Consider the following 27,998-nt stretch of genomic DNA (forward strand, 5'->3'; position numbering starts at 1 on the left):
GTGAAAAAAGAAAAGAGAGAAAAGGGGAAACAGAAAAGAGGTTAATTTAGTTCAGTTTTGGCAGTCTAAGAGCATGGTACTGACATCTGCTAACTTCTGGGGAGGGCACTCCTAGCCACATCATATCATGGTGCATGGGAGCATTGTGTGAGCAGATCTCATTATGAGAGGAAAGATCACATGACAAGACAGGAAGCCAGAGAGTCCAATACCAGGCTTGCTCTTTTAGAACAAGCTGTTCTCATGAAACAGCATTCAACCACTTTAGTAGGCAGTATTGTTAATTGTTGACCTATTCATCTCCCACTAGGTTCCACCTATTAGTTTCCACTATTTCCTAACAGTGTATCTCTCGGTACCAATACACTGGGACCAAGCTTCTGGATACATAAAACTTTGGGCAACGAATCAAACCTGAATCAGAGCAGAAGCCATGCTTAAAAAACCAAAACATATTATTTCAAAATGAGATCAAAGACATGTAGACAATGATTATATAAAAGAATAAAATCATAAATCGCTTCTCGGCCTTTTGGCTAAGATCAAGTATAGAATAAAATCATAATTTACAAACTCAGATAAGAAACAAAAGTCAAGAAACAACTGGAAATAAAGCAGTCATTTCAGAAATACTACGTAAGAGACACATAGACAAAAAAAGAGATTTTTAAAATTAAAGAAAAAGAGGCCTACTACAGTAGCACAAATCTATAATCTCAGCTATTCAGATGATGAGGTACAAGGAGGTCAAGGCCCCCCCTAAGTAACTTAGCAAAACCTTGTAAAAAATAAAAATAAAAAAGAATTAGAATGTAGCTCGATGGTAGAACACTTGCCTAGCATGTACAAAGGTTCAATCTCCAGTACTACTGAAAAAAAAAGAGAGATTAAAATGATTCAAAGGAAAGTGATAAACACTGAAAAGAACCTTACGCACACATGAAGAGTGAAGAATTCCAGAAAGAAAAAAAAAAGGCACAGAAAAAAATGTAGCAAACTATAAGACCATATTCCTGTTATTAAAAAAAAAACTAAAAAACCATATTCAAAGAGCAAACATCATATCTGAGAATACTGACCCACAATAACCAACACCAATATATATTCTACATTAATCTTTTTTTTTTTTTTTGTCTTTTTCCTTTTTATTGGTACCAGGGATCAAACTCACGACTGCCTGCTTGCAAGGCAGGCGCTTATGCCGCTGAGCTAAATCCCCAGCCCCTTACATTAATCATTTTGATACTAAAGAAAAAGGAAAAAACTCCAAGTGTTCATGTGCAGCAAAAATTTTAAATACAAACAGCACTAACAAACTATTATCAACATGCAAAAATTATTCCCATGGCTACTTCTTGAGGAATCTAGCAAAGAATGAGTTCTTCGATTAACTGACTAGGGAGACACTGGAAATAGAACCTATGCATTAAACCTGCATCTACACCTAGTACTAAGTCTAAACATAAGTTAAAAAACAGAGATAACTGTATGCAATAGACATATGCTTCAATATCTAATTAGTATAACTATTTTAAAACTGGGGAGAAACAGGGCTGGGGATTTAGCTCAGCAGCGTAAGTGCCTGCCTTGCAAGCAGGCGGTCGTGAGTTCGATCCTTGGTACCGAAAACCAAAAAAGACCAAAAAAAAAAAAAAAAAAAAAACTGGGGAGAAACAAGAAAAGTATAAGTAAAAGTCTGCGTGTTTTCTAGCCCTACTCTCAGTAATTACACTGGTGATGGTAGCACTGGTGTTGTTATTTTGAGACTATTACATATACAATCTGGGATAAAATAAATGGGTAATTATGGGCTATTCTAATTTTATCCCTTGTATCTCTGAGAACCAGGACTCCTGCTGTGGAAGAAAGGACAAAGATGTAATACAAAACAGGCTGTGTAAAAACTCAAAGTAGAAATACAGTATCAATATAAATTAATGGAGACTTTACCTTAGCTCTGTCCACTGAAGAGGCCTAGAAACAACCACTAACCTAAGGGCAACAAGCATACCTAAAACCTAAAGAGGGTCACGGAAATAAGCCTTCTTAAAGAAATGGAAAGAAAGAAAGACAGACAGACAGAAAGGGAGGGAGGAAGGGAGGAGCTAATAAAGGATCAAGCATTTATCTACCATTCCTGTATAATCTGTACCAATGATGAAAAATATAGTAAATGGAGGCAAAATGTATCCATTAATAAATGAAAAATAACTATTAAATAATCATCATTACAATGCCCAACGAATTCATGGATTTTACACTGAGCATTAACAGTTGCTAAAGTGCAAAACAGAAGTAATAAAGACTGAGTGCCTTCTGGTGAAGGAAGACACTATATATTATGATGTCTTGGGTTGATTAGCGATGGAAGCAGCTATCACATTGCAGGTGACACACAGAATAGAAAGAACAGATGAACTGCGCTATGAAAGGACAGCCAGTAAAATTTAGACTGTGGGAAAGCCTACCGGCTCAGTGTTCTGTACTTTTCAATGAATAAATTAGAGGGGAGAAGAGATAAGAAATGGACAATGAAAGGGAAATCTGTACATTACAGGAGTCTTAGAAGTACTTTTCATAAATTCTAAAAAAGAAAAAAAAAACATACAAATACCTTTCAAATGGGTAGCACTAAACTTGGGATGTATCCTGGATGCTAATATTATAAAGAAATACAAGGAAATGTTTACTTTAAAAATCAGGACAGGGGCTACTTGGGGGACAGAGAAGCGTAACAGAATGTAGCACACAAATGGGGCTGCTACAGTAGGTTGCAGAATTCCAGCTCCTGATCTGGGTGATGTTTACAAGCACATTCAACTCAGGATAACTCAATAAGTCTTATACAATATATGATTTTAAAAGGGTTTTTTAAAGGGAAAATATGTATCACTACTATAAACTGACATGTATACAGCTTTTAAAATAATCACATGAAAATAAACAATACTACTTAATTTTAACCAGTTACTACAGTCTGAAGAGAGTCTTTAGCCTGTTTTCTATGTTTAAAAAAGAACAAAAAAAAAAAAAAAAGAAACTAACAAGTGTTGTGAAATATTAAGGACACATGAGCTCTCAAATGAGCCTTTTTTTTAAAAGGAAAAGTTTTCGGGTCAGGTACGGCATAAGGGCCTGGCGAGTGCAAAGTTGTGAGTTCAATCCTCGATACCAAAAAAAAAAAAAGGAAAGTTTTCTCATAATATGATTATACTTGGCCTAGCTACTACCTAAAATCTTTTTAAATGTATCCCATGGACCAGCTCACATCCTACACTTTTAGAAACACTGGGTTAAAAAAAGGTCTAGAACCTGAAGGTAAGCTAGGCTTAAGAAGGCAGATGAAAACATAAATAAATAAAAGCTCTCCTACATCATCAATTTATTTTACTCATTCGACCCTTGCTAAACAAGCTTAAAAGGTTTGCTTTTCCATAATGAGCATTTAAGGAAGTGACCAGGACTGCAACCGGACGAGAGCCTCTTGTCCTCAGCCTAGTTACATGCACGCACTTCACTATGTACTTAACAGGGCGCCTTTGCAGCCTGGCAACATCCACCTCTGCCTTCATGCTCAGTGTGCTTAGAGGTTCTCAAGTAACAAGACACCCCGATCTGAAAGCACGAATTACAGAAATAAGCACAAATGCTCTCCCTCATCTAAGCTCCCCTATCTTTTACAAGGCACAACATTCTGACTTACATCAACACTAGTCTGAACGGACTTCATAGTGCTTTTAAAAAAAAGGAGTGCAGTTATCAGGTTATATAAAACTTAAAAACTTACAATGACCAAGGAAAGCTGTAAAATTCAAACGGACCTCAATCACATTTTTAAAAATTTATCTAAACGTGGTCCAACTCACCAAAACATGATCTGGCACTAAGTCTTGTTTAACTTTATTTTTACCTCCATGTTTTTGAAAAGAAAGAAAATGTGAGCCAGGATACTTTAGCTTTTCTGGCACCACTATTCTCAAGAGAGGACAGAGTGACGCCAACACATTAAGATAAAGTTCATGGCCAGAAATGAAAGGGAACTTGTATAAAAAGGAAGATCAGGGGTGGGTTCCATCATCTTCAGTGTCTGTCTAATCAGTGCCCCTGAGCTGGCTGACCGCTCTTCTCTGCCCTCTCTATCTCCTGCTGCAGCTGCATTTTCTACCTTCCTTGGTTTGTCACTCTCAACTTGCTAGCTTACTCCTACTCTTTTCCTTGCTCTTATACTATCATAAACTGTGTATACAAACAGACACATAAATATCACAAATCTACTAAAACAGTTAGTACACGAATTCCAAGTTCTACTCATCACATAGGTATTTCTGGAAGCCTAGTCCACCATTACCGTGATGTCTGAGGAAAACACCTAATTCACATCTCCGGGTGCTGTGAGAGAAGGTACACCCCTGCCTATAAGCACCAACTGTCTACCTCTTTTCTTAGGAACAGTTACAACAGAGGATCCCACTCATGGATACCTCTCTGATCTGGTAAATTCGTGCATGTTTAAATAGGATGCTTTAGCTCCACACCAACTTCGATAAGACCAGTGCTTTGAAAATCGAATTTTAAAACATTTATACTTATCCTTTCATGCCAAAGCCATGTGTGATGATGCACACCTGCAATCCCAGCACTCAGGAGGCTGAGAGAGGAGGAGGAGGGTGAGGTTCAAGCCAGGGTTACACAGTGAGACCCTTTCCCAAAAACTGCAACACCAAAAAGCAAATAAAACACAAATCTTCATTTCAGAAATGTATACAAGTAAAAAACCCAGAAGGGGCTAGACTCCAGCTGAGCTCTACTTCACAAAAAGATGTGTAACTTGGATACACAAGACAGAAGTTCAAGGCTGACCTGAGGCTTCCTCAGCCACCATCCCAGAATCGTGCCACATTCACTCAGGTAAGGAGCCCTGAGCTGTGGGCTGCTACCCTGGGCAAATCTATGGCAGTTAAATGATCAGGGTGGAGGGAAAAGAAGATAGAATATGTAGTTTGAATTTTTCACCCAAACTCTTTCCAATGAGCACAGAGAAATATGAATGCCTGTTTAAACATTACTTACTGCCTGCTGAATATCAGTCTTCACTTTCTCACTCAACATGCCTTCAAAGACAAAGGAGTCACCAAACTTCTCAGCCTATAAGGTAGGAAAGAAATAAACCCAGAAACAGTTGGAACAAAGTGTTTTATATGTGCCATTTTCCCTTGCACATTACTAAAATGATTTTTCTTATCCAAATCAATATTAGTTTTTCATATAGCTACCAAAGAGCACTCAGAAATGACTTGACAGCATCTGGCTTCCTGTTAAAACAGGTTAGTGTCACTCACAGTGAGTATTTTCACTGAAGGCTTGTCTAGCTGATAAGACTACAAACTGAGACAGATTAACTTTCAAGAACTTGACTACTTCTGCTGAAGGAAATTGTATTTCCCCAAGTATTATAAATGACTTGGGAATATAAAGGCATTGTGTATACATGAAATTACACAATCAAATTTTGTCCTTTATTCTGCTCCTAGCATCTAGCTAAAAGAGTTAAATACTACTAATAACTCACTAATAATCTGACACAATGTAGCTCTACTAAGTTACCAAATGTGTTTATAAATCTCAAGAGGCCAAATTCAGCAACAGGTGCAAATCTGCAATTTCATAACTGCATTAAACATTAGCACCTCAAGTCTTCATCAGCCTGATTCTCTTTGTCACATGTGACCCTGTTCTGAAAAGGGGTTCCTTCGTCCTTTGGCATTTGTGACTCTCCTCTAGCTTTCTTCCTGCATTTCTGACAGTTCTCATTCTTTGGAAATACACATGCTCTGTCTGTCCCTGAAACTCTGCAGCTTCCTGGAGCTCTGCCCTTGGTTTTCTGTGCTTCTTATATTAGGCTAGCAGCTCTTTGATTTTTTTTTTTTTTTTAGCTGAAATTACTCAACCAACTTGTTAAAATCATATACTGCTGTCTCCCAGCTCCAGAGATACTGATTCTGGGAACAGGTGGTAAGGAAAATAACCAAAAACAAAAACAAAGGGAAGAAAGCTTGCCTATGTTAAATCTGCTGATTCTAATATAGGTGGTTCAAGGGAAATACGCTGATCAACTGCTGGGAAATGTCTTTCAACCACATCACTTTAACTACAGCCAGCACTTCCAGTAACTCTCAAATCTCAACGCCCAGTCCTGTCCAGTCCTGATAAGGTAAAATTAACTGAGCACTAGATTTCTATACCTCGGCCCTTACAAGTCCCTTAAGTTACTTTTTCTGAGTGGAGCTTATCTTCATTTCTTCATCCCTGATGTTCTTTGTGTATTTCCTGGTGACATTAGAATGCCTAAAAATCTAAGCCGCTTATTCATTCAATAAACATGTACTGGGGCTGGGGATTTAGCTCAGCGGCATAAGCGCCTGCCTTGCAAGCAGGCAGTCGTGAGTTAGATCCCTGGTACCGATAAAAAGGAAAAAGACAATAAATAAATAAATAAATAAATAAATAAATAAATAAACATGTACTGACTATGTCCCACATGACAGACCTGAAGTTAAATGAAAAAATATAAGGGCAATATCAGACAGGCATTGTCCCTGACTTTAGTGTACTTAAATGTGAAGACTCAGACAAAGATGAAGGAAAGGGAATAAACAATTGTAACTTTACTTCACTTTGTAAGATGCAAGTGTAAGGGAAAATCTCTTCCTAGTATGGCAAGCAGAGGAACTCTCTGTGAGAAAGGAATGTGTGCTCTGAGATGACTCAAGAACAAAAAAATAGTAGATATGCAAAAAAGGGACAGTAAAGAGCTATGGATTCTAAGCAGAGGAAAAATGTGGGCCAAGCTCACAAAGTGGGAAAGAATGTCCAGTTTTCAAGAAATCAAAACAAGAGCAGTAAGGCTAGAACATGTGAGCAAGGGGCATAAAACAAAGTTAGAAAGATGGGGGAAAATCCCCGGAAAGGGTCATGAGCATTCAAATCACTTCATCTAAGGCAGAGGTTCTGAACCTTTTGTGTCCTATTATCTCTTTGGCAGCATAGTGAAGCTTAGGGAATCTCTTTTTAAGAATGGAACACTTAAATGCATAAAATAAAATCAAGGGCACTAGAAGGCCCTTTCCTAGCCAGCATGGGCAGAAAGAACCACAAGACCTGCCTCTGCCTGCAGGGCGCTGCCGCTGGAAGGCCCTTTCCTTCATATGCCCAATGTAAGCCTAAGAGACAGACAGATCCACCTTGCCCGCTGGGCACTGCCACAAAGGCTACATCCTACAGGCGGCCAGTGCAGGCAGAGCGAACCAGCAGATCCACCTTCACCCTCAGGGAGCTGCCACCAGAAGGCTCCTTCCTGCAGGCAGTGAGCAGGAACAGGGACACACAACCAGGTAAGTCCTGTGCATCCATAGGCCACCATTTGAGGCCCTTGGTTCCCTCAGACAGCCATCATCCACTAGCAAAATCAGACAAACACACCTCTGTGTATCTGCCACCATCATGGGAGTCCCAGCGTAGACACTCAGGCTGAGATAAGCAGCCCTACCTATATCTACCCCTAATTATCAGCAAAGCCACAGTGTAGCTGCACAGGTCTGGAGAAGCCCACTCCACAACCTGCTACCTCCCTGTAAATTTGCAATTAGAGGAACCCAGGTGCCTGTCCATCTCCCTACAATGCCTACGGGCAGCCAGCATGCTAAGTGCCTGGGACCCCACAACCAGCTTTTTGGGAGGGACCCAGGAGAATGTCAAGATGAAGGAGCAAAAGGCAAACTCAGACCTCTAGCCCACACACAGTAAGAATGGGAGATACAGTCATGGAAGAAAACAGAAGTCACACACCTGACATCTCTGAGGGGACAGCAACTCAAGTAAGGAAACAATTTCATGAGATTGTAAAAGCAGTCAAATCAGAAATAATGTCTCAGGTAAAAGAAGAAATCACAAACATACTGAAAGAATTGTTCAGCAGCTCTAAAGAAAACATAGACGATAAAGAGGAGCATAGGAAAATGATGGAAACCTTGAATGAATGTAGAAAGAAATTACAATGCATAAAACAGATTCAAAGAGAGATGCAGGAAATTAAAAATTCAGTCAAAAGCTGGCAAAGCTGCTTGAAAGAGACTGAAGACAGGACTGCTGGTAATGATCGTGAAAGAAAAGATCTCTTAAAAATAACACAGAATCAGGAAATAATGGCTGCAAGATGATACAAAGAAGCATAATTTAAGAGTGATAGGTATCAATGAAGCAGGAATCAACACAAATGATATTAAAAGAATATTCACAGAAGTAATAGAAGAAAACTTCTCAAACATCAGTAATGGATCTGGCATACAGATAACTGAAGCATATAGGACTCTAGCCACAACCAAAGCAAATCTACACCCAGACATATAATAATCAAGATCCCAGAAATCCAGAACAAGAATAGAATATTATTAAAAAAAAAAAAAAAAAAAGAATAGAATATTAAAGGCTGTTAGAGAAAAGAGACAGATCACCTATAAAGGAAAACCAATCAGAAGCACAGAAGACTTCTCAACACAAACCATGAAGTCAAGAAGAGCATGGAGTGAAGTGTTTTAAACCCTGAAAGAAAACTTCCAACCCAAATTGATCTACCTAACAAAAACTACCTTTCAAAATTGATGGAAAAATCGGGGCTGGGGATTTAGCTCAGCGGCATAAGCACCTGCCTTGCAAGCAGGTGGTCGTGAGCTCAATCCCGGGAACCGATACAAATGAAAAAGACAAAAAAAAAAAAAAAAATATATATATATATATATATATATATATATATATATATAAAAATAAAAATAAATTGATGGAAAAATAACATACTTCCATGATAAAGAAAACTGAAGGAATTCATGACTACCAAACCAACCCTACAAAGAATGTTAAAGAATATTCTAGAGAGAGATCAATATGACCAGGGTTCCAGGAACAGCAGCAGAGAAGGATCAACAAATAAGACAAGCAATTGAATGAAGGGGGAAAGTGGAGGGCCAACAACAGGAGGATAGCAGGGTAGAGACAAACCAACGTATGCCAGTTGTAACCATTAATGTAGACGGCCTCAGGTCAGCAATAAAAAGAAACACAGGGAGAATGGATCAAGAAACAGGATCCATCCATATACTATATACAAGAAACATATCTAACTGGAAAGGACACTCATAGACTGAAAATCAAAGGAGAGAAAACAATTGTTCCATGTGACAGGAGAATAAAAAAAAAAGAAAGAAAGAAAGAAAGAAAGAAAGAAAGAAAGAATAACCTACCCATTAACTGCAGAATGGATAAGAAAGATATGGTATTTTCATACAGTGGAAAGCTACCCAGCTATAAAGTAGAATAACCTCAAGGCTCCTGTAGGTAAATGGATGCAACAAGAGATCATGTTCATGGCTGAAACAGTTGAAACTCATAAACGTGAACCACAGCGTAAGAAACAGTTATGGGATCCAAAAGCAAAATAGTTAATGTAAGAGCAAAGGGGAGGAAATACCTGGGAGGGAAAGGTGGAAACTACTGTCAGTTTCTTATTGTCTTATCTTGCATGTTTACACAATTTTGTTAAGTTGGGCTTTGTTCTGTCTTGTTTTGTTAGATTTTATGCTGTCAGATTGTAAGGGCAGCTATTTTGAATATATTTTATGGTAATCATGGTTTCCTATTATATTGCTTTGAAGTCTTATAATGCTTTCATTCATTGATTTGATTAGTTTAATTCTGTTTTGTTTTATTATGTGTGATGGTATGAACATCTATTCTGAAGAAAATGAGACATTATGGCAGCTATTCCTGATTTACTATCATTTTGTTTTGAAGTCCTACCATGCTTTTGTTCTTCTATTTTGACTGGTTCTATCCTGTTGTGGTTTATCTGATTTTATTATGTGTGATGGTATGGACAACTTTTTTGAGGAAAATGAGATATTATAGTGGCCATTGTTCATTTCCTGTTATTTGGTTTTGAAATCTTGTAATGCTTTCATTCTTTTGAATGGCTTTATACTATTTTGCTATGTTTGATATTACTATGTGTGAAGGTATGCTCAACTATGTCAAAGAAAAGAGACATCATGGTAGCTACTGTTGATGTCCAGTTGTCTTGTTGTGAAATGCTGTGTTGTTGCATTGTTCTGTTTTGATTTGCTTCGTTCTGTTCTTTTGTTTTATTCTATTTAAAATTTTAAATTTTTTTTTAAAAATAAAAATCAATAATATTATAAAGGAAACTGTATCACCATACAAATAAAAAATTTGTCCTTGTTAGTATGTTTTTTATTAATATATTAAATAAAATTTAGTACCAGGTTTCACACTTACCATATGTCAAAGCTGGAATAAATGCAGCAAACAATATTTTAAGATACATGCAACAGCACTTACAAGGTTTTTAAAACGGACCGTAATTGCTATGGTTTGTAGTCCAACCTAACTAAAGGAAATGCTAAAATTTCAAGTAAAGTACAGTCGATGTCCAGATATAACTCTTCTTCTACATTCTCAGATGCCTTAAATTCTATTTTTTCTGGTTAATCTTCCTAAAAAACTCTGGTTTAAGGAAAGTCTTCTTTCCTTAGAACTGGTTCTCTAACTTAGAAGACAGAACTGAGGAACTTGATCCGAGAATATCCTTAATGGAAAACAATGAACATAGTCTTTTGCTTGCAACAAATATCTATAAAACAAGATTTTACAACCATTTTATATATTTCAGGAAATTCCAGCATTCACTCTCAAATTAACTATTTTAAGTCTAACAGGCTGTTTGGTGGGAAAAACAAGGGAAGGAAGGATGGGGAGGGAAGGCAACAAAGAGAGAGACGAGAGAGAGAAGGGGAGATCGTAAATTGAAAAAAAAATTGGGTGAGCGAAAATAGGCCATTTAAAAAAAAATAAATACAGTTCAGACCATAGAAGCACTCATAAACCAGAAAGCTTCCCCAACCTTAGTCCCATCTGGGGCAAGTATCTACTTGTAGGGCCTTACTCTGTATTCAGTGACCGCAGGATAAGACCTGGAACTGAGAAGAGGTGCTTCTGAGTTGTCAAGACACTGGAATAAAGCCACAAGAATGGAAAGCTGCATTTCTGTATCTATCACTTAGGAAACATGTACTGCTTCTGGAATAACCAAACTCCAATTTACTGAGAAGAAGATAGAATCGCTTTACCTCACATGCCGTTATTTCAAAAACCCTGAGACAGCGGCCCTCTCTGGCATATCAAAGCATTGACACAATGCAACATATGGCTAAGAATACAGGTTCTGCGGCCACACTGTCCAGGCTTGAATCCCAGCTCCACACCAACCATGTACTTTGGGGCAAATCACTTTTCTAATTCTTAGTCTGCTACCTGTAATGTAACCTAGTTCATGGGAGTACTGGGAAAAATTAAAATACATATATAGTGCTTAGCACAGTACTGAACACATAATAAAAGGGGTCATCAGTGTCTGCTGTTACTAAAACATTCTTAAAGGTTCTGGAAAAAAGTAAGTTCCCCCTGTACCCCAAACCCATTACCTCTGTCAGATAGCCAGTTGAGTTCACAAACTTCTCAAATTCGGCATTACTGACTTCATAGGCATCCATGTAAAAGGCATCAATAGTGACTCTCCTTGCAGGTGCTTCTCCATCCTGCTTTATCTGAGGATCATCTGTGCCCATCGTAAACGCTCCTGCAGGGATGAGGACCATCTACAGTGAAAGGGAAACACAGGAAGTCATGTATCACAGCCCAGGCATACCTGGGTATAGCATCGAGTTCCTGGCACAAAGACAGCCCCCAATGTTAGAAATCCCCACCGCAGACACCACTGTAAATTCACCAAACTCACTCTCCACCTCAGCAAAGGTGAATAAGGAGCACCAAAAAAGAAATGGAAGTTCTTCAGCAAAATAATCTTTTTAATCAAAACTCTACCTCTTAGAAATCTGTACATACAATGGAACATGCCTGGAATAATAGCAAAGCTGCTAATAGTTAAATTGCAGAAGCAGGAAGACAATTCTATTTTTTTCTCTATACATTTACTTCTTTCTTTGACAGTGCTATGGTTTGGATTTGAAATGTCCTACCAAAACCCAAATGTTAGCTCATAGTTTCTGGGGAAATAACTGAAATATAAGAGCTCTAATGTCTTTAAATATACAGAACCACACAATGTGATAACATTATTGGGAGGGGATAGAAAAGAGACGAATCTTAACTGAAAGGAATGGAGCACCGGGTGTGACTGTAGGGATATCTCGTGTCCTCAGTTCCTTCCTCCCCAGCTGTTTCCCTCTCTCTGCTTCAAGACTGCCATGAGATGAACAGGTTTGCTCCGCCACACCCTTTCGTCATGTCCTGCCTCATCCCCAGCCCGTGACAATGGAGTCAACCATCCATGACCTGAAACCCTGAAAATATGAACCAAAATCTTTCTTCCTTTAAGTTGTCTTTTGTGGAAGACCAGACAGGAAGATTAAGCCCTAACTGTCCTCTTCTGTGAGCACTACAGAGAGAGGTGGCAGGAGTGCATGGTGACACATTGCAGGAAAAATTAATAACGCTGAAACCCTGTTGTTTAGTCAGATATGGACATGGATGGTGGGAAACAGATGAACCCTGTTTTACTCTGACTGCTAGTGTCATGTCTGAGTGAATAAAGCCACCCGGGGGTCTTTGTTGAAAGAAAAGAACTCCCTTCCCCCTCATATTTTAACCTAATCTGTGTCCCTCTGGGTATCATCTTCATCACCCCTTGGTCAGGTACAAGGTCATAGGCTGGTCCCCCACAGTTTTTGTCAGGTATTTGGTCAGTGTTCTTGCTTTTTTTGAATTCTTTTTAAAAGCAAATGTAAAAATGCCATATATAATATCCATAACAACCCACTGCATGAATTCTAGTTATTAAAGATAATGGGAAAGTTTTAAATATTGAAATAGAAAATTTAAGAAGTTATTAAAGTCTAAATTGCAGTTACTTTGTTCCTATGCATCTTCCCACATGAACTCCAAACTTCAAGAAGGCACAGACTTAGACTGCCTTGCTCACATGGTCACAGCTGTACTCCAAACCCTAACACAGGATCTGAGGATGCTACAAAATTTTTCAGTTAAAAAACGCAGGTCCAGGGCTGGGGATTTAGCTCAGCGGCATAAGCACCTGCCTTGCAAGCAGGCAGTCATGAGTTTGATCCCTGGTACCAATAAAAACAAAAAAGACAAAAAACAACAACAACAACAACAACAACAACAACAAAAACGCAGGTCCATACTCAATACCATGAGTCATTACAGAAATGTAACTTAGATCCCATTGATTAGCAGGCCTACAACTAAAGAACAATAACCAGTATTGATGAGGAGGTGCAGACATCAAATCCCTTGTAATTTCCTGGTAAGGATGTAAAATATTGCAATGACTTGGGAAACAATCTGACAACTCCTAGGTAACAACAAAGAGTAACCGTATCACCCTACATTCTGCTCTGAGATATTCATCCAGAAGAAATGAAAACATATGACCACACAAACATTTGTACACAAAAGCACTATTTATAATAAGTAAAAAATGGAAACAACTGAAACATCCATCAACTACTGAATATATAACAAAACGTGATGTAACTATAAAACGAACCAATTTTCAATGGCAAAAAGAATGAAGCACTGACTTACTAAATATGGATGAATCTTGAAAGCAGTATTCTAGGTAAAAGATCCACTCACAAAAGGTCACATATCATATAAAAAACACAGAATAGGAAAATTCCAAGAGACAAAAAGTAGATTTAGCAGTAGCCAGAGGCAGGAAGGAGACTCTGGATATGGAGTTTCTTTTGGAATTTTGACATGTTTCAGATTTAAATAGTAATAATGGTTGTGATTATATTTTTAAAAACTGCTGACTTGTATATCTTAAAAAGCTGAACTGTTTATGCAAAATTATACATCTGGCTAAAAAAAGTATGTAAAAACTCACTTTTTAGAGACATATTTAACTTTTAAAATCAGAGGAATGTAAAAAATAAAATCAGGAAAATAAAGTCAATTCACAGACTTCTCAACAGTTTAGGAGTCATCAAATCTCTGGTCTCAAATCAAAGAGAGAAAAAAATTAGCTGAAATAAACAGAATATGGATTAGCAATAAGAGCAGAAGCTAGAAAAGATTAGAAGAAAGAAAAACTAGGAAATCAACAATTATTGATTCTATTTTCCTTTCTTACTCTCTTTGCTAATGATTGCTTCAATTCTGTGCATGTATTTTCCAAAGAAAATTATGCTACGTTCATGTAACCCATGTGGGTAACAACTGTAGTCATCATCCAGTATACCTTCATTATTCCAGAAATCACCGTCTACTACTTCTGCCCCTAAATTCCAACATTACATACCATACTGTTCGCCTAAATACATCTTTCTGATCTTTTCCTTTTCTTCTACTCCCAGTAGCCTTAGAGCTTTTCTGTCTCTAATTTCATTCTTTCACTTTTCTCCTTTCCTCTAAGCCATCCACATCTCTTCTAATCATTCATTTAGCAAATGCTTAGGTTTTTGGAAAATGTCCGTCTTCTGTATCCAACAAAATTTATCACAGCTGTGTAAAAAAAAAGATGGAACAGGGGCTGGAGGTTTAGCTCAGTGGCATAAGCACCTGCCTTGCAAGCAGGCAGTCGTGAGTTCGATCCCCGGTACCGATAAAAAGAAAAAAAAAAAAAGATGGAACACTCTTAAAGTGGGAAATGGAAGATTAAGCAGCCATGGCGGGAAAAAAGCAAGCTTTCAATATATTGACATGGAAAGATCTCACCAAGATACAAAGCTATGTGAACAAAAATAAAGTGAACAACAATACATATGATATGTTATCAGTTGTATCACAGGAGACCAAGAGAGACTACAGTCACATATTTTCGTATTTACCTATACTTGGAGAACAGAGCTCTAGGAAAAAATACCAAAAAATGTACACAGTGGTTGTCTGAGAGGAAGGTGATTAAGTGAAAATTTTCTCACTACACACCTTTTTATATTATTATTTTAAATTTTAGAACCACAAGAACCACTTACTAAAAATACAAAATGAAGTATCAACTTGATCATACTACTTTCCTGTTAATTTTTCAGGACTTATCTTTACCTTTTAGGATATAATACCTACACTCAGAGCCTACCTCTCACTATTCTTCTTAATGTGCATTTCTGCTGCACTTGATAAGCCACACTCTTAATGATGTCATTGTTCAAGAGTCACCTCCAAATCATTCCTGCCTCACATCTTGCCCCTGGTGGAGCTATGAGTGCCCCTCTGGATTCCTCTGACGCTTACCTCTATCTATATTAACAATTCTCTCTTTTACACACACAGAGTATCTTATTTATATTTTCATCTTCCTTAGATCCTAGGCACTGGGAGGACCAGAAATAAACTTCATTTCTATATTCCCAGCAACTCACATGATGCAGTCCACAGTAGACACTCAACATCTTAACTGACCAAATGAATGGGGTCATGAATATAATGAGGAATTTATTCTTTGAACTGTTCCTAAAATAATTCTATCTTATTTATAACACGGTAGCAGGATAGCATGTCTGTAACATGCAATACACAGTAAAACGTGTGAAGTAGTCTCAGCTCAAGTACAGAACTAGGTTGACATTATTCTCAGCAGTCTCTAAGTATCTGGGACATAAGTCTCCGTAATTCTGCATTTTAAGCAGCGCTGCAAAGTAGAAAAACTGAAGATTCCAGAAGAAATTTCAAGGGTAGTCTTAAAAAAGATATTAAGATCTAATAAAAGGTTTCAGAGGACTTTTAAAAAAATGCTTTCCGAAAGCAGACAAGTCCTGTTATCAGCCCAGCTGTTCATCCATCAACTCAAAGACAAGGCCCACAGTGGTATATCCACTGTACTTAATGATATTATACAGTTACCTAATTCTTGGCATCGTCTCAGGTTGAATACCAACAACATTAATACCCTCATGACTTCCCCTGTAGACTCTAGATCTGGTTTCTTTTTCTTTCAGTAACCATCAAGCAAGTTTCCATTCTGGAAGACTTAAATAAAAATAGCTCTAAAATGCTCACATTTCTAATTTATACTCAGGAAGTTTTATGTCCTACAAATGTAAAATGTGATTCTAACAAAAATTCTAATATCCATAGTATCCAGTGTTTCATGCTCCAGGACTGTCACATAAAGAGACCATTTTAATTAAATCTTCATGGAATGTCGTCAAAAAATCCATTCCTTGAGTCTCAGAGTTAGTTTAAAAACGCTCTCTGCTGCATCAATTTTACCAGAAGTGGACATGAACTCAAGAAAGACTTCATTATCATGAACACCTTTTTCCAGCTACACTTAGGCCAAGTTAATATCTGATGTCTCCGGGTTTTTGTTTTTTTTGTTGTTGTTGTTGTTTTTCTTTTGCTGCTGCTGTTGTTTTTGGGTCTTTTGTTTTTATCCTCATTGTCTAGTGCTGGGGATTGAGCCTAGGACATCACACATTCTACTATTGAGCTATACCCCAATCCCTTCCTACACCCCTAACTCTTACCCACTCAACACCCATTTCCCTACTTCTTTTCTCTCTGGAAGTCCTTTAGGAAATTACTTCTTGAACTTTCTAAATACACAGCTTTATCTACTATGATTCAGGGAGAGCTATCATTTTGATCTCAAAGATATAACTAATGGTAAGACCCTAATTCAATCAAAGTTTACCTTATAACTTTGCTGTACCTACCAGGAAAAAGGAACTAACTACTTCCTTTCAAATTAGTTTATCAGTTGGAGAAGAAACACTATCCGAAACAGAGCCAACCAGAAGAGTCAAGATTTTTAAGCCAACAAAGGTCTAGAGATGCTCATCACACCCTGAATCTACCTCTGTGTGGGCCTGTATCAGTTCTTGAACTTCTCAAGTATGACAGTCCACAAATGTTCTCTCCCTGTTTTATCTCCTTAAGCCAATTTTACCTTTTTTACTTGCTATTGTGAGGTTTTTGTCTTGCACACAAAAATGAAATGAGTATGATGCATGAGTATATATGCCAACTCCCCAAAATGAATGTAGGAAGTTTTGCAAATATGTACTAATAACGAAAAAGAAATAAGGTCATATACAATTCCCTTGTAGAGCTCTCTTCCTTCTTTCCAAACCTTTAACACAAAATGCTAAAGTCTTAGCAGAATGCAAGTGAATAACAGAAACACCTGCTCAGGATATGTCCACAAGCTGCCTTATCTATCTATGCAGGACTTACGTATCTACACCAGTCTCACACTATATCTACACACAGATGACCATAGATGGAACGGTATATAGTTTGTTCCAGGCCTCAAATTTATGATCCCATTAAGCTTTGATTCCCTCTCACAGGATTCTTGGGAGGATGAGTGCAGCAAAAGTGTATTTTACAAAAGAGTCTTTAAAAAGAATCTGACATGCTTTATTCCCAGGTATTTTTTGAATATTGTGTCTACCAAAAAAGGCAACAGATCACTCAAAGAACTACTGCTGAATACGTAAAGTATGTAAGGCACTTGTTGAATATACATATTAAGAGACCTAAAAATGCTTTTGATATAGAATGAAAATGAAAGTACACTACACAGAACAGATAAGTCCCCATCAGACAACTACCAAAATGCTATGTGAAGAGAACAGGTGAACTACTTTTTTGAAAAGTTTCATGGAAGAGGCATCAATCATTAGTGCCTTGATGCTAAAAAAAAAAAAACTCTACTGATCAGAAACATCCATTGATAGCGAAGGAAGATGAGTTTATCTATGAATACAGACGTATCGTGTACACTCTCAGCATCTCATAATACTAAATTTTTTTAAACAACTCTTTTCAAAGATCCAGTGAGACTAAAACATTTCTCCACCTTGTTACAAAGTAGTAAGCACTATAGAAAACTGTGAGGACAATTCTCTCAATGAGAATTGTATTTTTTAACCAGATGAAATTTATGTCAACTTTTAAACTATGTATACTGTTTTCAGATAATTTTTATTGCCAAAACTGTTCAGTGAAATTGTAAGTTCCTTGAGAGTAAAGCCAATATTATTTACATCTTGCCATCTCCTTGCCAAATGCTCCTTAGATGAATTAAAATATCAAAAAAATTCACACCAAAAAGTGTGACACTGAAAAGTGTGAAAAATGTCACTCTCAGAAATCTCTAAATCGTCTACATTTCCCAAAATACACAATGCACTCCTACAGTGAGCTCTATACCAAAGCTGTTCTCCTTGGAACATCCTTCAATATGACCTTCCATTCCCAGTTCCTGAAACTGTCTCCCCCTAAAGCCTAGTTCAAATGTCCCCTTTTCTTTAGAAGTACTTCCTGACATGTCCAGAGAGAATGAATCCTTTCTCCTCTCCATGTCCTCTGTACATACTCTTCATATAGTACTGTTACTGTAGAAAAATTATGCTAATATATGACTGGAGGGGTGCCAAGACTAAGAGAATGCACATGCTATGAGAATACAGCATGGGCCTTGCTCATTTTTACACGCCGAGCACAATGAAGTCTTATATGGGTGCCAAATAAACATTTGGAATGAAACCAAATAAACAGAAAATGAAGAAAAACATAAACAATAAATGGCTGTCAAAATTAGGCCAAAGTTATCTGCTTGCGATAGTTGATACATTGTGTCAACTTGAGTTCACTTTGTAAACTTCCTGAGCCTATTCAAGAGGACACAGAGATGGTGTGTTACACCCACCTGAGGGAGGAAAAGAGGTTTGTTCCCTCCCTTTTTGCTCTGGTTGCTTTTGCTGTCTTCTTCCCCCTGAAACTGTTTGCTCCTCTGCCACACTACCTGCCTCGGAGCCAGCTGACTATAGACTTAAACTTCCACAAACTGTGAGCTAAGTAAACCTTTCCTCTCTTAATTCTGGGAGTCAGGTTTGTTTTTTGTTTCTTTTTTTGTTTTTTTTTTTTTTTTTTTTGTCTTAACAAGGAAAGCATGAACTGAAACACTTAAAACCAAGGAAAACGGAAAACATGAAGAAGTCCTTCCTATTAAGTTAGTGGCCTTGATGACAAAATTATTTCAGATTCAATCATTAAAGTCTTTGATGATTTGTGGAGCATATTCTCATTAACTACTAACTAATACTCTGGACTATAGAAAGTGGAGCATGGCCAATGATGATCCATACAACATCCAATCAGGGCACAAAACTACTATATAGGAATAAAAATGTGTATATTGCAAAAGAAAGTCAAAACATATGGTACCCCACACCCCATTCTGGAACTTATAGGAAGATGGAGCATTCAGAAATGAGGAATGCTCACCACTTACCAGATGGCGCAACATAAAAATTTAGACACAGACCAAAGTATAGGCAAATAACTCACTTGTCCTGATATTTACAAAGCAGACAATAATGCAGGGCCAAGCCCTGCATTATTTTTTTTTTTAAATGTTTAAGGCTGGAAAATATACACGACTCAGAAATAATGAGAAGCTCAGCTATCAACCTTCTACCCTCTGTACTTTGGAGAATAGATCACAGTTCTAACCTCCACTACCCTCCCGGCCTAGTCAGGGAGTGAAATCCAGACAAGCAACTTTTACAACTGTATGTAAAAATAAACACTCAACATGGAAATACTGAAGAGGAAGGACAGGAATATCAGGTAAGCTTGGCAGAGGCCATTCCCTCTCATCTGTCCTTAATACTGGGCAGAATTAACCTGGAGAAAGACAAAGTGTGACGGAAAAAGGATAGGGTACACTAAGTATACAAAAGCACTGGTTTAGGGGTCTAGTTCTAGTGTTTCCACAAATGCACCAGCACAGAAACAGCCGAGCAGGCAGAACAATTGTTATTATCTACCTGAATATGTACCTAACACAGCCAGGAAGGTACAAGAGAGAGAGAGAGATAAATGAAAGTACAGCCGGCTGGTGCTTTCTAGTTAAGTGGTAAGGCTGCTAGGATAATTAATTATACAAGTCCCTGCTCTCAAAAAGCAGCCTCTGCTGGAGAAGACTGCAGGTAAGTAAGCAGTCCAACATGCTGGCTACACTGTGATCCAGAGGTCTCATTTCTTCAGTGAGTAAGAGGAACTGGGGATTTTATTCACTTCTGTCTGCCTTTTATCATTCTGAGTTCCTCGTCAGCAGGACAGAGTGAGGGAGGAGGAAGCAGGGGGTAATAGGTTTAAAAAAAATGAACCACCGTCAAACCAGACTCTACTTATGTGGCGTCACAAGAGTCAGCTCCTGTTCCTGGGGGAGAAATAATTGCTAATAAAACGCCATCGGCGGGTGCGTGACTCGAGGTGCCGTCTAACCTGTCCCGGCTCCCCGCGACCGCGGCCCTGCCCGTCCGCTGGTCCCCGAGCCCCGGCCCCGCCCGCCCCAGGACGCCGGGCGCACCTTGGTGGGCGCGGGCGGCCGCTCTCCGGCGCCGGGGGCCGCGGAGTTCGCCTCGCGCGAGTACCGGTGCGCGGCCGCCGCGGTGCCCTGGGGCCCGGGCCGCTGGGCCGCGCCGCAGCCGCAGGAGCCCGCGAGGGACGCCGCTCCCCCGCCGGCCCCGACCTCGTCGCGCCCCGCCGCCCCGCACGCGAGCAAGAGCAGCGGCAGGACGAGCACGCCAGCGGCCGGCCCGAGCGCGGGCGCAGCCATGTTGCTCCGCGACCCATGTGATCCGGCGGGTCACGTGGCCGGCCCGCCCGCCCGCCCGCCCGCCTTAAAGGGGCGCTGTGGCGGCTCAGAGAGCCGCTTGGCTAGATCCCGCTGTCCGCCTCTACCCCGGCCGTCTCGGTACCGGGAGCTGAACACAGGTACTTCACACTGAGCTGCATTTCCACCTCTACTGCCTTATCTTTTGAGACAACGTCTCGCAGAATCGTTAAATTGCTGAATGGGCTGGAATTTGGGATTTTCCTGCCTCAGCCTCCCACAATGCTGGCATTGGCCTTCTTGACCAGTTCTGTTCACCTTTTTCCGGATATCTCTTTGGAGCGCTCTTGCTAATGTCATAACGCAGCAAAAGACAAAATTTGTAATTCTCAAGCCCCTTCACAGACAACACACCCTTTTATGATTTCTTAGATGAAAGAATGATGCTTGTATTTACTGAGCATTTGCTAAATGTCAGAGTAGTATACTAAATAAGCATTTCATTTTTAACATCTCATTTAATCCTCACAATGGTCCAGTAATAATGGGAACACTTGTTCAATGTCACATGACACCTGTCAAAAACAAAATTAAAACACAGAAACTCTTACTGAATTTCAACCATTACGCTGCATTGTAGCCAGTCCAGTAAGTTTCCTTTAAGGAAACTGAAGAATACTGTCGAAAGACATAGAGTTAGGAAAACCCAGACTGTGGGATCCGCACAACAAGTTCTCAAAGTTTTGCCCCAGCCCAGCTGATTAAGCATATTACCTTGTAACTCTTAATATAGGAGTAGAATCTCTGGGAATGAGACACATCTCTTCAGCTGATTCTAATGCATATTAGTTTTAGACCAACTCTTCTATGGTTTCAAAGTGCAAAACCAAAACAAAAAGAAGATAAAAGGAAATTTTATAGAGTAAAAACAATATAGCAATAACCTGGCCTAATGGTGAATGCTTATACTCCCAGCAATGGGGGCAAACCACTTGAACAGAGAGCTCCTAAACCAGATTGGGCTCAGGCCATACCCTTTGAAGAAGAAAAAAAGAGCAACCAGCTGCAATGAATGAACCCTATCTAAAGAATGATTCAAACTTAGCAATTTAAAATTCTTCCAAGATACAGGTTAAGTAACCCTTATCTGAAATGCTTGGAATCAAAAAGTGTTTCAGATTTCAAAGTTTTTTGCATTTTGCAGTACTTGCATACACTTTATATGTAGAGCATCTCTAATCAGAAAAGCTAAAATTTGAAATACTCTAAACACCAAAAAAGTTCAAGTATCATGTGAGTACTCAAAAAATTTCCAAATTTGAGAGTATTTTGGATTTAGGGTTTTTATAATGCAACGCAACCTATAATCAGGGAAATTTGAACACCGAATTACTGTATAATATTTGAAAAAGTTAAAGGATTGCTTTAAATTTTATTTTTAGGTTGTTAATACCCATAATGGTGATTGCTGGTGCCTGCCTGTAATCTCAGCACTTGGAAAGCAGAAACAGAAGGATTGCCATGAGTTCTAGAGCAGCCTGGGCTATCTAGTGAATTGAATGCCAACCTAACTGATTACTGAAACCCTGTCTCAAAAAAAAATATTGATGAAACATGATTGGCCATAAGTTGTAATTGTTGTAGCTATTTTCTGGGCATCTGGGGATTTATTGTTCTAGTGTCTGTCTACTTTAACTACATCTGGTTTTTTTCAATACAAAGAAAAGTTATTTCCTCCTTGTTGACAATTTTACAGGAGTTTGCTGAGAAAGCTTTCACATATTTTCTCATTTAAGATTACAAAACAGTTGGCAATGCAACTATGATTATTGTAGCAATTTCAAAACTGGTGAGGCCACAAGATCAAGACCTGAACCAGTTTTCTATATTCAGTGTGCGCAACCTATACTCCAGGGCCTGGGTCAAAAATCATCTTTGTTCATTTTTTTCAGAGGGCCAATCCACATGCTGTGTCAGTTTTGGTCCTGCTACACCGTTAGGCTACGTGCTCCAGGAAGGTAAGGAGCCTGCTTATGGGTTCACCACTGTATCAGGAGAATCAGGCAAAGCCCTGGCACAGGACAAACACTGTATGAATTTTTTAATGAATTCATGGGTATATGAATGAATGATAGTAATTGTTTACCTCTTTCTCTTATGATGAAGCAGACTGTAGAGAAATTAATAAAGGTTTTAGACTCACAACAAAATGTGTAGTCCAGGGATTTGACTCAATGGCATAATCGCCTGTCTGGCAAGCTTCAGGTCATGAGTTCAATCCTCAGTACCAAAAAAATAAATAAATAAGAACAAGATGTGGTTAATCCTGGCCATTTACAAGTGATATGATCTAGGCAAATTACTTCAGCCCTTTAAGCCTCAATTCCTTGGTATGTGAAATAAAAATAACAATATTTCTTCTAATGATAAATCCCTTTACCAAGCACACCAAAGGTTCTAGGTTTCATCCCAGTGGGTCCGTAGAAGTTGTAGTAGAAGTTGTAATATGTGTGACCACTTCTTCTTTTACCCCTTGGTGTCTGGAACCATGTATACTTCCTACTTGGGGACACATACAGACTCCCCAGATTGAATCCTTATCAGCTGCTCCATTCTTGCGGAGATTATGTCTGCTACAGTTTGAATGTGGTTTGTCCCCCAGAAGTGTGCTGGAGACTTGATCACCAGTATAGTAGGGTTGAAGTGGTGAGGCCTAGTGCAAGGTAATTAATCATCTACCTCAGAAGATATTGATGCTAGTCTCTGAAAATGAATTAACTTTCAATGAGTCAACATGTTATAAGTAAAGTCACACTATACACTTGGCTCCTTCTTCATGTGGCTATTTTCCATCCCATTTCTGCATCATGTTTTGCTGCAAGACAAGGAGGCTTTCACCAGAGATTAAATAGATGGGGCTGCTAGATAGTCCACTTTCAGCCTCCCAAACTATGAGTTAAATACATTTCTTTTATTTATAAAGAAGCCGACAGTTGGGCATGGTGGTGCACGCCTGTAATCCCAGCATTTGAGAAGCAGAGGCAAGAGGATCATTGCAAGTTTGAGACCAGCATGAGCTACAAAGTGAGCTCAAGGTCAACCTGAACTGCAGTTCAGGTCAACCTGAACTGAAACCTTATCTCAAAAAGACAAAAAAGGGCCAGGGATATAGCTCAGTGGCATAAGTACCTGCCTGACAAGCATAAGCTTGTGAGCTTGATCCTCAGTATCAAAAAAAAAAAAAAAGCTGGCCCTGGATATTTCATTATAGCTACAGAAAACAGCCTATGACAGCCCCCAAACTGACATTTCAGCTGTGCCTTCAGTAAGGTCATTCCTTACTGCATTTCATCATTTATGAGATCGTTCCTGTCCTTTATGAGGCCAGATGCTTTGCTTGGTATGGAATAGGATAAGACCATTGGATTCCGTGATCATGGCTTACCCCATACCTCTTCACTATGAAAAGGCTCCCCTTGCCAAATACTATCATTTGTGGAAATATCTGCCTCTACATCTGGCATTCTGTAAGCTCTCAGACAGTTGTACTGACTGAGGCTGTTGCACCAACAAAGATATAGCTTGAAACTGTCTACTCCTCAGCTTGTAGACATTTGGTTTCAATTTTGACTTTTATTAATAATGTTGCTGGGGCTGGGGATTTAGCTCAGCAGCATAAGCACCTGCCTTGCAAGCAGGCGGTTGTGAGTTCGATACCTGGTACCCATTAAAAAAAAAAAATAATGTTGCTATGGACGTTTGTGTACACATTTTCATTTAGACATTTGTTTTACTTTTTCCTGAGTATGTACTAGGCATAAGATTGCTGAGTCTTATAGTAGACCCTATATTGACCCTTCTTAGGAGCTATTTGCCAAAGCAGATGCACCATTTACACTCCCATTACACTCCACTTTATGTGGGGTTCAGTTTCTCCATGAAATAATTGATTTAAGATCTTTCTCCTTTATCAGGCCCACTATATCCTTAGCCAGGCTATGCTAAGGTTTGACCCTGGTCATTACCCAGCAGCCACAAGAGGATGTGGAGGCATCTCCTGGGAGAGAGAGGGGCTATAGGGCATGGCAAACCTGTGGATTTTCTGGGACCAAGTCCTGTTTGGTATGCAGTGTCTTCCTACATAGGAGAACTGATGGTTCTCAATATGGAGAAGACTTCTGCGAACAAAGTGTATTTTTATTTTTAATGTACTGTTAATTTTATGAAATACCTGGTTTTATTTATTTTATGTTTTAGTTTTTTAAAAAATTATTAGCACATGTTTGCAGTACATAATAATTATGCTTATTGTGCAGAATCGGTACACGTATGTAACAACTCTGAATTCTTTTTGCTTCCCATTCTCCTCCTTTCCTTCACCTTGAACCACAGTTTCTGCATCTGTAAAACTGAGCTAATACTGAGAATGAGAAAACTGCTCAACACACTGCCTGACACATAGCAGGGGCCTGATATGTGCTTTATTTGAACTTGAAGTTTTATCTCTCTTTCTAATCCCAGGAAGCAAAGAGTATGAGGACTCTGCAGGACCAAAGTGTGCTACAAATGTCAGTACGTTCCCTGGATTCCAGAATTTTTAAATACCTTGGAAGCTTGTCTGTGTAATATTATGTCATGCCATGCCCAAGAGAAGAAAGAAAAAAACCCAACCTTTCAAGAGCTTCTGAAGCAAAGATGCCCTCTGTCTGTACTCAGGGCTATATTCTCCGTCCCTGGATAGTATTGACAAATGGGCTTGAAGGTGGAGTGCTAGCTTTTAGGCCTAGCAGTGTGACTTTGGGCAAATTGCTTAGCCTCTCCACGTTTACTTCTCTACATGAAAAATGGGAAATAGCGTTGCAGTGAACATTAATGAGATTTTTTTTTTTTTCACAAAGATTACCAGGAAGATGCCTGGCTCTCATTTAGTGTTTTGTGGACTCTGAAGAAACAATGTAGATGCAGACAACCATGGCTAAGCAACCCAATTGGGTATGCATTTCTAAATCAGTGTTTTCTTTCATAGCATTTTTTAAATTAAGAGGTGAAGTCTCATATGTGGGCCCTAAGCCTGGGCTCAAGCAACCTTTTCCTGTAGTTAGTGTTGTATCCCAAAAACTAGCCCCCAAAATGGTGTCCAAAAAATAGAGCAAAACGTCTTTTTTAAAGAAAAAGGACCGCTTTTATTTATCCTGGCACCAGCGACACAGTGCAGTTGGAGTTTGCAAAGCTGTGTAACTGGCTTAAAATTTTGACAGACTTATAGAAAGAACAATTACAAAGTAAATTAAGAAGATCTTTGTTTCCCTTTGCTTGAGGGCAGAGAAGTTTCACAGTTGGTGGTCAGCCACTTTCTTCTTTACAAGAATTTACAGTCATTTGTCTACTAATTTCAGGATTAGCTATCTTTTACAAAAGGGGAACAAAGAGAGGAATTCAGGTCGACTGATTCCAGGAACAACTGTCCTTCATGAAGGGAACAAAGATTAACACAGCAAATAGGTTACCAGGGTGACGCCGCATTCAGAACAGTATGGCAGCGCTTTTTAGTATAACGTGGGCATGTGCCACCACACTCAGCATCAGCCTCATTTTCAAAACCCCTCATATAACTACCTACAAGGAGTAATATAATCTTACATATTATAGAAGAACAAAGCCACATCAGCAAGCAAATCCTGTGTGGAAACCAGTGTCATGAGCAGGCCACCACTGGACCATGAACAGGCAGACCCCAGCCCCTCCTACACACAGGCTGGCAAACAGGAAGGACCAACACATACCCCACCCCACCCCTACCACAAGTGACTGGCTTATCAGAGAAACACAGGCTGTGATGATAGCTACAGAGGTGAAGTGGAATTGGATGCCTATGGTGCTTTGGTGTTTCACTAACATTGTAGGTCCATGGCCAGTGGTCTGATCATAGGTTCAGAGGATCTTGGTACACAGTGTGACATCTAGGGGGGATCTCCTTCTGAGGGTTGCAGCCATTGTTGATTCCCTATGGTCTTGTTTTGAAGTCCTATATCATTTCCATTGTTTTGTTGGGTTTGGTTTTATTGTCTTCTGTTTTGTTTGATTTATGTCAAATCTGATGGCAGGAGCAGCTATTTCAAAGATAGCAAGATATATTATGGTATCTATTTTGGATTTACTATAGGCTTGTTTTGAAGTCCTTTATTGCATTGATTGTTTTGTTTGTATTGTTTCTATTCTATTCTGTTCTGTTTGATTTTCACTCTATCTGAAGGTATCTGCAGCTATTTTGAAGACATTAAAAGACATTATGGTAACTATTGTTGATTTTGTAATATTTTGACGTCCTATTCTTTTACACTTGCTTGTTTTGGTTGGTTTTATTCTGTTTTATCCTCTTTAAAACAGAAAAAAACACATATTTTGTCTTAAAAATCAAATCTTTCATATTTTAGTTTCTCATGTCACTCAAAATCGATAGCAAGCATTAATTTTTTGAAAAATAATACATGTACATTAAAAATAAATGGTACAGTGCCAAAGTACAGAATGAAAACTAAGCCTTTCTCCTATCCTGGCTGAATATGGTATTTTCAAATAGGCATATCACATAGTTTGGTCATATCCACCGTTCCTCTTATCCTCCCTTAAAACCCCTTCTGGCATCATTATTCTCTTTCTTTTGTCTAAAATGATCTTCATTTTAGGGTTTTTTTTTTTTTTTTGCTTTGGTTTAGGATGGGTGTATGTTGCCCAGGATGGCCTTGAACACCCAAGGTAAATGATCCTTCTACCTCATCCTCCTGAGTAGCTGAGTCTACAGCCACTGAGAACTACACCTGGGTTTAAGCTTTTTAGTTGTTATAATTTGTGCTATAGCCCATGAGAGAAAACATTTATTTGCGTTTGTTCCTCTTTTCTAATACTTTTGGTCCTTCTGACCTTTAAAATGGGAACACAAAGGTACACACACACACACACACACACACACAGAGGCTTTTAAAAAAACTACGAAGAAGAAATGCATTTCAAAGATACATAGGACAGGAGATATGGAAAAGAGAAAAGTTAAATTCCAGGGGCTAAAGATGTGGCTTGAGGATAAAGCAGTTCTCTAGCATTTGCAAGGGCCTACATTCAGTCTTCGACACCATCAAAAACAAAAATGAAAACAAAACAATTCAGAAGGTGCCAGTGTGTTGTGGAGAACAGAACCAGCAGCAGTGGGGGGTTCCGAAGCTTCCCAGCTTCAGGGTCCCGAGCAGCAGGTGCTCCAAACCTTCCTCCAGTGCTGGCCCACATTAGTCTCCACCTCTTCATGTCTACTTTTCCCCCG

The 27,998-nt window shown here is 39.0% G+C and overlaps 1 protein-coding gene and 1 long non-coding RNA gene across 4 annotated transcripts in view; one reads left to right on the forward strand and one right to left on the reverse strand.

Moving 5' to 3' along the window:
* The window catches only part of Sumf1 (sulfatase modifying factor 1), a 78,022-nt gene extending 57,315 nt beyond the window's left edge, over positions 1–20,707 (reverse strand). For all 3 annotated transcript variants that reach the window (XR_010051286.1, XM_063260283.1, XM_063260282.1), the window contains exons 1-3: positions 20,438–20,707; positions 11,550–11,723; positions 5,071–5,145 (exon numbers count right to left, since the gene is read on the reverse strand). Coding sequence is in view for 2 of the 3 variants with exons in the window: in XM_063260283.1 (XP_063116353.1) it covers positions 5,071–5,145; positions 11,550–11,723; positions 20,438–20,686 (498 nt within the window). In the remaining variant the exon portion in view is untranslated. The remainder of the gene's footprint in view (positions 1–5,070; positions 5,146–11,549; positions 11,724–20,437) is intronic.
* A 43-nt stretch (positions 20,708–20,750) lies between these two features.
* On the forward strand, positions 20,751–27,171 carry LOC106028448 (uncharacterized). Its single transcript, XR_001202062.3, has 3 exons — positions 20,751–20,844; positions 22,636–22,701; positions 25,205–27,171. It is a non-coding gene; the product is annotated as an uncharacterized LOC106028448 (long non-coding RNA).
* The last annotated feature ends 827 nt before the right edge of the window (positions 27,172–27,998 follow it).

This window comes from Cavia porcellus, unplaced genomic scaffold (assembly GCF_034190915.1).
Source record: "Cavia porcellus strain 051 isolate PalLab524CR breed Dunkin Hartley unplaced genomic scaffold, mCavPor4.1 scaffold_13, whole genome shotgun sequence".
Lineage (NCBI taxonomy): Eukaryota > Metazoa > Chordata > Mammalia > Rodentia > Caviidae > Cavia > Cavia porcellus.